A 12,048-nucleotide genomic window follows, 5' to 3' on the forward strand; every position below is an offset into this window, starting at 1 on the left:
GTGATTACTATGAAGATGACACTTGCTCATTCCTTTTTTAAAAAGGTAAATCGTGAAGCTGCTTATTCCCTTTGATGTGCCAGTCATTCTGCAATTAAGACATACCTAATCACTATGTTTTCAACAGATGCAAATGTGGCTCAATTAAAATTCTAGACCATGTGACAAACTGAGCTCTTCAATTCTGAAAGGTATCATGTTAGGACTGGGTCACTGAAAAGTCTAGAAAAGTCTGAACACTTGAGGATTAATGGCAATGGAGAAAATGGCCTCGGGTTTGAGAGGAAGCTCAAAGCTCTGCAGCTTCTGCAGTGAATGAAATGTGCCCCACTGGTTACCACAATACCATACTCTGGCAGACTGACTCCCAGCACATGGTTACCAGGCATTGTTCCCTCTCCCTGAGAACCAATGTTGCTGCTGCTGCTGCTACTACTGGAGCTGTACCAAGCTATTGCTGCTTGCTTACTCTAAGTTCTTTTCTCCCTTTCTGCTTCCTTAAATTCAGATTGTGTCCAGAATGTGACCAAGCTCCAAGGGGTGGATTCATTAAGCTTAAATCAACCTATAGAATCTATGCTCCTGCAGACATGGGGGTCCAAGGTCATTGCACCAACCATGGCCCTGTCATACCAAATCCTTTGCCTTGGCTGGGTACAGAAAGGAAACTGAAACTACCTTGTAGATAGAGAGGAGATAGGGAGGAAAGACACTAGATCTCGTGATGCTGATTAGCTGTGGGTTAAGAAACCCACGACTCCCTGGCTGTGTAAGACGCTGCACCTTCTTATCATTTCAGTTGTGGAGTCAAATTTGCTATTAAACGCAGCCAAAAGCATCAACAAGTGGATACAGTATAAGTCAGACATTGAAATAGCTGTAAAATATTGTTATGCATCTAAAATGTAAGATCTAGTAGTTGAAGTCCTTTAAGGTAATTGTGAAAATGCTTCTATATTTAAACAAATTGTTGAAGATACATAAACAGAGAAATATAAAACTAAAATTAGAACCTTTTTTGTTGTAGTTTTTCAAGACAAGGTTTCTCTGTGCAGCCCTGGCTGCTCTGTAACTTATTTTGTGAACCAGGCTGGTCTCAGATTCAGAGATCCACCTGCCTCTGGTTCCCACATTCTGGGATAAAAGATATATACCACCACATCTGTCCTATAACATAATTTTTTTTTTGTTTGTTATTCAAATGGAGTTTCTCTGAAGCTTTGGAGCCTGTCCTGGAACTTGCTCCAGAGACCAGGCTGGCCTTGAACTCACAGAGATCAGCCTGCCTCTCCCTCCCGAGAGCTGGAATTAAAGGCATGCACCACCACCACCTAACCTATAACATGATTTTATATTCACTATAGACACACTCCTCTGAGGGCAAGGACTAAAGATAAATATCTGTTGAGTTAAGGAGTGGTTTCCTGTTCTCATGTATGAAGAGCAATGCAGGGATTAGGAAAGCTTTGCTGCAGTAAGGACATGGTTCTTAAGGAACTAACAATTGACATGGGAAAACAGAGGATCAAATATAAAGCTCTTCAGGGATGACTCACCAGCTTCACAAACTTACCTAAAATAAGTTCAAAATGAAGTAGTAAGAATGCGGGGTTGGGACTACAGGAAAGGCTCAAGTGGGAAAGTGTGCTGTGCAAGCATGAAGATGAGAGTTCAACACCCAGAATCTTTGTTTTTTAAATCTGTGTGCAGTGACACACACTTGTGATCTCAGCTCTGAGAACAGGGAGACAAGATGTCCTTAGAGCTCACTGACAGCCAACTTTAGTGAGCTGTGGCTTATGTGAGGGACCCTGCCTCAATGGAAAGGGACTGAAGAAGATAACCTGAGGCTACCCTCCATCCCAGACACTCAGATGCCACATGTACATGCACACACGTATACATATTCACACATTCATACTCACACACACTCACACACACATACTCACACAACACATACTCACACACACTCATATACACACACACCATCTCTTTCATATACTCATACACACACACTTACACTCATATACACACTCACACATTCCCATGCATATACTCTCACAATACACTCATACACAAGCACACACACACACTCACACACACATTCATATACACACACTCACATGCTCATACACACACTCTCACACATACACTCATACACAAGCACACATATACACTAACACATACACTCACACACACATATTCTCTCTCTCTCTCTCTCTCTCACACACACACACACAGAGAGAGAGAGAGAGAGAGAGAGAGAGAGAGAGAGAGAGAGAGAGGAGAATTCTACTAAACTTGGCAAATACAAACTGTCCATCAACTTTCTGTGGATTCATGGGCAATAAATAATGCTGCAACAGAAATCATCAAGGACTGGACTCCAAGGCCCAGCAAAGCCTATGCAGGAACTGAACACTTTGAGAACATAAATATTATCATTGGTTCTTATTTTAGCTGACTATTTTGACTTCAGGAAAGGAAGAAAAGATGTAGGAAATGAACAGCTAGTGATGCAGATGGTATCAAGTAACAGAATCTGCCGTTCTGGACTCTTGACTTTTAACATTAGAATGACGAGCTCTTGGCAAGGAAAATAGTTGGCTTTTTCTGAACATGGTGGGGCGGGGGGAGCACACATATTTAAGGCAGGAAGGAAATGTGAGACCTTCAAAAGCAGTTCTTCTAAGGTATGTAACAGGAAAAATAATGGATATAGACTGACTGTGGTGGCACATATCTGTGATCTCAGTACTTAAGGTCACCCTGGGATAGATGGATGGAGATATATATCACACACACACACACACACACACACTCCTTTCTCAAATAAACAAACAATACCTGGCAAAATAAAAAGCCAATACAATGGCTGAGAAATAGCAAGACATAGAAAACAAGTAACAATACCTAGTGCCACCAAAAGGAGAAGAGCTCAAATGAGTGACCACAAGACACTCTATACTTAAAATAGCTTATTTCATTAAAATAAAAAATAGTATATATGGGTAGAGGGAGTGGAACAGTAGGATTGTCTTTCCAAAGAGCTTAAGAACTGTTCTCAAAGATCACGTATTCCTTAGTTTCTAAACTTCTTTCATTCATCTTCCAGATGGCCACAAAGACAATGACAGACTGTTACCTACATAGCTGGTCATTCTCCCTGTAATGGTCCCTGCTGAACAGGTACCATGTGACCCACACACTCAACATGCTCATCCCTTGCAGATTCATTCTTGGTGTTCAGTTGATTTCCACACTAAAGTGATGTTAGCCATGCATCCTCTCTGCCCATAGGAACAATTTATCACAACAATAAAGGTTTCCCTCTCACCAATTCTTACCAAATGGAATATTTATAAACTTAAAATGTTAGCAGCAGCATTCAAGACTACACTGTGGGAGTCATCATTTGAAATCTCATTTGAAGACAGTGGATACAAAACTGAAAGTGGATTGATACAGTGCTTGCCTTTGTGTCATATAAACTGGACATGGTGGCAGACACCATAATCTCAGCATTTGGGAGGTAGAGGATCAGAAAGTTAGGTCATCCTTAGCTATAATGCAAGTTCAAGGTCAACTTTGGATACATGAGATTCTGTCTCAAAATTTTTTCTTTGGGGTTAATATCAACATATGTTTTAATAATCCACGAATTACTATTATTGAGTCAAAGAGGAGATTTATGCCACTGTTCAGACTATAAATGAAAAGCAAACAATATGAAAGATGCACACAGGTTCATTAGTGGAGGCTGGAGATGCTCTGTAATGGCTGTTATGTTTGCTTCTTCTTTTCTTGGAAATCAGATCACCTAGCTCCCAGAAGCCGGGGTTGTTTTTAACATCTAAGAAATATAACACATTTCAGAGAATGCATGAAAATCCTTCATGTTAAAACAAAAACTTCAGTGTGGGGGTTAGCACTGTGTGATAGAGCACTTGCCCACATGTATGAGGCTGTGGGACCTAACAGCATTGCAAAGCAGAAACAACAACAACAAACTATACGGAAAATAGCACATTCAACCTGATGGTCAGAGCTTCAGAAACACAAGTAGAAAGTGAATTTTTGAGGGAAAATGCTCTTGAAGAAGGAAGGGGACAGTAATGTTCACAAGTAAGGCTGGAGAGAAACATACACCATCTTCAGGAGACACTTGTTATGCAACAAAGATCGTGTGCACAGTCCTTGCTGCTTACTTAGTGCTGTTGATAGATGGGAATGATGGTACTTGCCCATGATACAAGGAAAAAACTGCATGCTGCTAGAGTTTACTATGTCAATCCACAGCTGACAATGAGATCCCAACAACAATTTCTAGAGTCAAATAAAGAGGAATCAGGACTGAATGGAAAGGAATGACATCAGATTTCATATTAAGACAGCACAGCACTTGAGTGGCCACGAAGAGTGATGATGATTGAAGTCCAAGACTCAGAATGCTAACCAGAGAAATGCATCATCAGTCACCACAGTGTGTGCAATGCGGAGCACATGAGCTCAGTTTCTGCCTTTGCTAGCACTATCAGGAGCTGTCACTTTCCTGAGTCATTGTGTCATCTGTGTATAAGCACCCTGCCTGTGATCTTGTATCTTCCCGCACCCAGGCATGTCTGTGTGGGTGGAAGCCAGAGATCCTCAAAAGCTTTCCACCTTATTTTTGAGGGGGTCTCTCTCACTGGACCTCATGAACTGGCGGCCTGTGGGCCCCAGAGACTCTCCTGCCTCTTCCTTCCCAGCACTGTACAGAAGTCTGAGGGCACACTCAGTTTTCACATGGATGCTTGGGGTTAGACCCTTTCCTCACTAGCCATCTCTCTAGTCTCAGTTTCTGCAGGCAGTACCTCCTGACACCCATCTACCCTACTCTCACTTCACTGCTTGGTCTCATGGATAACCTGTGCCCTACAAAATAATGTAAACACAAAGTTCACTGGTGCTGGTTTTCTTTTGAGTCAAGTCAGCCATGGCTTCTGAGTCAGCTCCAGGCATACTGTTTATATAACCCATTCTCCAAGATTTTATAATGGCTTTGGAATAAATGGCTTACACCTTTGGGATTTAGCTCATGTTGGGGGGAAACAAAATCATAGGACTAAGACACAGAAAAGAGCCATTCTAACAGCTATCTCTTACATGTGACCTGGAATAAATATGGTTAAATATTTCTCTCTCTAAAAATATTTATAAATGAAGTATCTTTTTGTTGTTGTTTTTCAAGACAGGGTTTCTCCTGTCTTGGCCACCCTAACAGTCCTGGCATCCCTGGAAGTCACTTTGTACACCAGGCTGGCCTGGAACTCACTGAGATCCACCTGCTTCTGGTTCCAGAGTGCTGGGATTGGGATTAAATGTTTGTGCCACCACTGCCCAGCATAGAACAATCTACTCACATTAAACTAAGACTCTCAGTCAGTTTGGCATAAAATATTTAGTAATTTGGGGAAAAAACAAAATTAGATACATCTGTTTTAGTTCAAAAATACGTTTTTAAAGTAATAAGATATTAACAGTATTTATTGGCTTATATCACCTGGCAGGCAATACTCAGAAATGATTTTCCAAGATTTGCTATAAAGATAACTCTATGAGTTATTGAGAAATCCAAACAATATTTTAATGTGAATTATAGCTATCATTATACACCAATTTAAAACTCCATTTTTAAAAGTAAATTACATTCTAAAAAGAAATAAGCCAATTGTATAGTGAGAGAAATTATGTTTTTTAAAAACAACCCTATAATTTCCAAAATAAAACCATTGTGAGGACAATGGTTTTCTTTTAGTTTTGTTTTTGTTTTTGTTTTTTTTTTTGTTGTTGTTGTTTTTCCCTTCCAATCCTCCATTATTACTTCAACATTGGCTAAAAAGACAATTCCTTGCAGGGCATAATGGCACAGGCCCACATTCTCTAGCAAGGGAGGGGCTAAGAAAGGCTTTCATTTTAAGGCCAACCTGGGCTGTGATATATACAGCAAGAACCACTCTAAAAAGATACCCTCTATGTTTCTCCATTGACTCCAATATCACATGGTATAAAAGCCCAAGTATGTATGGACTTTAAAGAGAAAATTACTATAAGGACAACTGTTAATCTGAAAACACTTCAGACCTCAGAGATGTACCCAAAGGACCTGGGAATGTCCACAGAGTCCTGGTAGCACATCCTGAGGACCATTAGCAATTGCTGCTCAAACAGCCAGGACACTCACAGGTCTCCATGCCTTCATCGTCATCATCTACCATGGGTTTATCATAAGACTTGTCAATGGCAGCTCGGAAGCTCTCATTGCAGCCCCTTCCTCGGATGATTCGTGGCCGGGGGCGGTGGAAAGGAATGTTCCCATTCAATGTCACCTCAGCGACAGCAGTCTGTAGACTTTCTAAGGAGCTGGATTTCTTCAGACCCAAGGAAGGTCCCACGTCTCTACTGGGGGAGCCTTGGAGGATTAGAATAATACAAGATTAATGAGAGGGAAGTGACAGTTTTGGGTCTAAGAATCTATGCACTGTGGATACCTGCAGGTATAAAAATGATTGGCTCAGTGATAAGTACTAAAATAAGGATGGAAAAATACATAAAATATAAACAATAGTTAATTTTTAAAAATGATGTTTTCATATCTATTTCCATTTGGAAATGGTCTAAGTTGTTAATTTTTATCAGAATAGATGAAATCATTATCAAACCATAGTCCAATGTAATACATATATAAACTAAAACAACTAGAATAATCAATAATTATATTTAAAATAAGGAGGCGGTGAAGAGGCTGCAGGAGAGTAATCTCTGCTATCTAATGGCAGCACCTTTCTGTATTATAAAGTTATTAACAGCAGAATACAGACATCATGGTCACAGGCTTCATCCACTCTTTGCCATGTAAACATAAACAAAAGCAGTCCCAGGGACTGTGAGCCACCAGCACACTTATCTGGCATTTTGTAGAAAGGTGATTATGGGGAACAGGATGTTCTAATCAAAGGGCAGTACAGATCTGAATAGACACAACACATACCGGCCTCTCTCCCTGAGAGAAAGAAGTGTTGATACACCAAGGAGTTAAAAGAAATTTCTTTTTTCTTTTGTTTCTTGAAGATCCAAGGCAAAAAGGCTTGAGATACAATTGGTACCCAACTTAGCAGGCAATCCAAACTATTTTCTTTAAGCAAGAGAGACAGCCCCATCCATCACTGTCTGACCTGGCACAATGGGGTGGACATCAGCAGCCTCTAAGGGCTGACACCTCTACCTGGGTGGGCCAGGTGACAGGGCTGGTTCCTCACTTATCTTCCTAAAAAGACAGAATTTTAAAAAGGGGGGAGGGCGGAGAAACTAAACAGCTTATCTCCACATGGGGTCTCTTGCCCATATGTTGATCAATAATTAGGAAGTGGATTCTGTATGCTACTACCTAGAAGACAAATGGCAGAGAGGTGGGCTCACCATGGCTCAGAGTGGTAAGACATGAGGAAAACTAACTGGAAGTGTCAAAATAGGAATTATCCTCTAATGCTTCATTCATATTACATATTTTACTTAATTATCACCATGGGGTAGCTGTACTCAGGGAGGGCAGGGCTGGTGAAAATATAGGCCAATAGAGAAGCATGCATGAATTTAACAGCAGAAAAAATATTCTACAAGTTATCAGTCTCAGAAGCAAATGAGGATATATTTGCTTTCTGGGGTGCAGATTTGTGTGTATTCGATCACTTATTTTATAACGAAAGCATACACTGAATATTTCTTTCAAGGAGCACAATGTCACTCTAGCTTTTCACAGCATGTGACTGACACCTCTGACATTATTCATAAAGGCGATGTCACAGGAAGGAAAATGAACAGTGTTCCAAAACAAAAGGGACGATGTCAAGAAGTCAGACACAACAGGAGCCATGTATTCCTTGGCAAGAATAGCTACCTTCACAGTCTCTGGAAACAGCAACAGCAAGAACTTCACTTCTGAATGAGTTATGACTATGAGATTTCAAGCTTCCCTATCTGCATTTGGGTCATGTAGAATATGTACTGGGCAATTAATCCCCAAGGACCTCTGAAGGTGTGTGTGTGTGTGTGTGTACACTCACATACACACTATCTATGTATACATATACACATATACACTCTATATATGCATGCATACACACACACACACACACACACACACAGCTATGATTTCACACTTCCTACAGGGATTGTTCTCAAAATATCATATTCTATACATGCAAGTATACAATAACCTTTCCTTCTAAGGAAGTTAGCTGAGATGTTAATATACTCAAAGTGACAAAAAGTGACAGTGAATTTAAGAAATGGTCCAAGGGTCCTTCAGCATAAAGTACTTCTGCAAAGAAGACAAATAAAGGTGCAGAATAATTACATCAGCAAGAAAACTGTACAAGTATACCATGTCCTGTATCTCTCAACATACAAAATTAACAGCATAAGTAATTTAGTACCTTCTTTCTCTAAATTATAACTCTGTGAATAACATTTTATCATAATGCTGCTAGTTCTGAATAGTGTGTTCATTCATGGTTGAAATTTTCACAATAAAATATTTTAAAAAGTCAAACTATAGAGAGATTAGCAAAGGCACCTGGACACTGCCCCACCCACTTATTTACATATGGTTCATGGCTACTTTCATTCTTCCATTGTAAAATCAAACAGTTGCCAGTGACCCCATGGTCTCTTAGCCCAGATTGCTTATAATCTGGTTCTTAACATAAAGAGCTCACTGCCTCTGTAACAAAGATATCACACATCAAACAAGAATCTTTATCAAAGGCTTTAAGTGATACAATGAGAGTTCTGGGTTGGGGATGTGGCTCTAGGTCAGATGCTTGCTAGCAAGCACAAGGCTTGGATCTCAAATCCCAAGAGAATAGTACATAAGCTCAGCACTGCATAATGAAAACTGAAAGAAGGTCTTCAACATAAAACATGAGCAGACTATTCACTGCTATACGGAAAGCAGCATCTTCTCATTTGGAAACAATATTTTAAAACTCTCATTTTTAAATATTTAGTTCCTTAGTATACATGCACTTTTACATCTAAAAAATTTTAAAGATCCCATGCTCTCATGAGCCTTTTTTAAAGAAAGAATATTCACAGCAAAAAAAAAAAAAAATTTAAAATCTCTAAATTCATAAGTCAAAAGTCAAGGAAATCATACATACAATATTTTTCCTAGGGCGGATTTGTTTGTTTGATGCTTTCCACATATAAGATGAGCACTCTGGTGCCACATTCCAGCTCTAGAGATGATTTTGTTTTGTTTTGTTTTGTTTTGTGTTGTTTTGTTTTGTTTGTTTGGACAGGGTTTCATTGTGCAGCCTTGACTAGCCCAGAACTCAGAAGTCAGTAGCTAGGACCAAGGAGATCCACCTGCCTCTGCCTCCTGAGTGCTGAGATAAAAGGTATGCACCTGATTTCAGCCTGCTAATAAATATCCCCCCTCCCCAAAAAAGTGACAATGAAGGTATTTTCTTCTAACCTATCAAAAAATCCAAGCAACTCTAAAGTGAGGAACAGGAAACAACTCAACTGAAAACTGTTCATTGGCTAGCACTGGGCAGGGAGAATACAATCTACAGAATGTATCAATGGATATTAAAACTCTCAAACCCAAAAGCATCCCAGTGTCCATATAAAGCTCATTTTAAATTTTTGCAGTTTAATTGCATACATAGGACAGATGTGGACACTCAAAGCCAGAAAATGGCTTCCTCCTCTAAGATCTTACATAAACCACAAAACATATGGTTTGAATAGTTAATAAATCTCAGTCATCATAGTGAGAGTTACATAACACTTCCAGTTGTATCTGTATATTAGATTTACTCACAGTAAATTTTGTTTTCCTCAATTTGGCTTTTGGTTGTTTCAGTTAAACACGGCCCATTTTCACATAGCTGGACAACAACACACTGTGAAGGCGCACAGTTCTGCTGGTGTAGGGCCTACTTCTTTAAACAAGTAAATCTAAACACCAACTGACTGCTACTGTACACACGTAGACTACCAGGACTTGTTCAATAGTTCGGTTCCAGAATTTCAATGAATTTTATGTTTCACAAGAAAAATAGTTACTTAGTAAGATCTGAGACTATAGTTAATTGCCCTGAACACAGCCAATCTTATAATTTATTGAAAGCAATTTTATAAAATATCATTTACTTCATAGAATATGGTAACACCAAGTACATCCACTATATTCTTTATGCATGTATGTAGAACACACAGGCTGAAACTAATTACTACAGCAGGTTAAAAAGGCGAATTAAAGCTAATATGTGCTAAGTGATATAATTACATTATCCTGGATCTAGAATAATTAAAACAAGATTCCAAAATACACTAATAAATCATGCATGCTCAACTGCACACAGCACACTGCTTAATTACACTGACAGACTCTGCTGATTGTTTTCATGTAGTAATATGAAAAGTAAGATGTACTATACTGCTAAACCTAGTCCATGTAGCCCATTATTTCTATGAAATGATTAAGCAGTAAATTTAGAACACATTCCAAAAGTTAATGAAGCCGTATGTATCATATAGTTCAAACTAATGTCAGGGTTAACAATGAGCTAATTCCTGCATCTAAAAAAGAAACAGGAGGTAGTAGACAAAACACACGAGCATCAGTAGCAAGTCCAAATGCTATCATTTAGTGAAAAGTGTTCATATTGGACAGTGGTTCTCAACCTTCCTAATGCCGCATGTGACCCTTTAATACAGTTTGTGATAGCTCAGTGACCTCAAACCACGGAATTATTTCATTGCTGCTTAATGACTGTAATTCTGTTACTGTTATGAATCATAATGAAAACAACTGATATGCAGGATAGCTGATGCACAAATCTTGGGAAAGGGCCGTTTGACTCCTGAAGGGGTCACGACCCACAGATTGAGAACTACAGATGTAGGTGATGCTAAAGAATGTAAGAGTCCATATAAGAGATGTTTCCTTAGGATTTTGGTGAAAAAAAACATATATATATATATATCATCACAAAAAATTCCTATGCAAGTAAGATTTAAAAAAAAAAAATTTAAGGTTGTTTTTTTAACATGGTAAAGGTAGTCCATTCCCGCTACACATATTGTTGATAAATTTCTCATAACAGAAAAAAATGTATTTTCCCCTGCAATTTGATTTCCTATAACGAAAGCATCTGAGTGAGACTGGAATACTGGTGCTTACATTCAACATGACTGGCAGCTCTATAATCATGATAAGCTCCTTGAACCATGGTTTCTATGGCAACAGTCTAACTGTCCATTCTTACCTGCTCTCTGGTCATCCACTGTATTGAGTTTAGTCTCGTCAGCTACTGTTAAAAGGTAAATGTATAATGGTTAGCCCAGTTAGTCCCCGAAGCCCAACATGCTTTAACCCTCCCCCAGCCTTGACTGTTAAAGAGCACAGTTCTTAGGCAATATTCCATGCAAAAAAAAAAAAAAAAAAGAATGAAACAAGCAAACATTCATAATCAAAAAATAAGAGAAAAATAAGCAGCATCTTCATGCAGTATGCCAGTCATTTCATCTCACAGTCATGAGTTATTTGTATGTTAGTGTATCATGATTAGCCAAGGCAAGTGCACTGTCTAATTATATATATAAATATATTTTTTTCTGATAAAATAATTCTTTTAGTCTTGAGGGTCAAACAGCCACCAGAAAAGAGCATAAGCCATGGTTGATTAACAAAGGTTTTAAAAAATAATTTAGTTTATACCTGTAATAATTAAATTATTTTTGGGTGGGGGTAGATTTGATTTAAAGAGAGAGAGACTACCTGATTGGTGCTGGCTAGTCAATTATGGCTATTTTCCTGCTCTCATTCTCTACCAAATTTTTTCTAGAATATAATCTCTCAAGTTATTAATTTGATTCAAGGCCATAATTGTTAAAGTACAAGAAGTTATATCAATTAGCACTTCAAGAAGAGCAATCAAGGAAGGCACTGGCAACGAAGCCCTAGACATGGATTGAGATAATGGTTTCTCTCCAAAA

At 38.8% G+C, this 12,048-nt stretch overlaps 1 protein-coding gene across 1 annotated transcript in view; it reads right to left on the reverse strand.

Moving 5' to 3' along the window:
- Positions 1-12,048, reverse strand: part of Pard3 (par-3 family cell polarity regulator) — a 535,997-nt gene that overhangs the window by 182,037 nt on the left and 341,912 nt on the right. The window contains exons 18-19 of the mRNA XM_051201603.1: positions 11,319-11,363; positions 6,224-6,451 (exon numbers count right to left, since the gene is read on the reverse strand). Of these exons, the coding sequence (XP_051057560.1) occupies positions 6,224-6,451; positions 11,319-11,363 (273 nt within the window). The remainder of the gene's footprint in view (positions 1-6,223; positions 6,452-11,318; positions 11,364-12,048) is intronic.

The sequence above is a fragment of the Phodopus roborovskii genome, unplaced genomic scaffold, assembly GCF_943737965.1.
Source record: "Phodopus roborovskii unplaced genomic scaffold, PHOROB, whole genome shotgun sequence".
Classification (NCBI taxonomy): domain Eukaryota; kingdom Metazoa; phylum Chordata; class Mammalia; order Rodentia; family Cricetidae; genus Phodopus; species Phodopus roborovskii.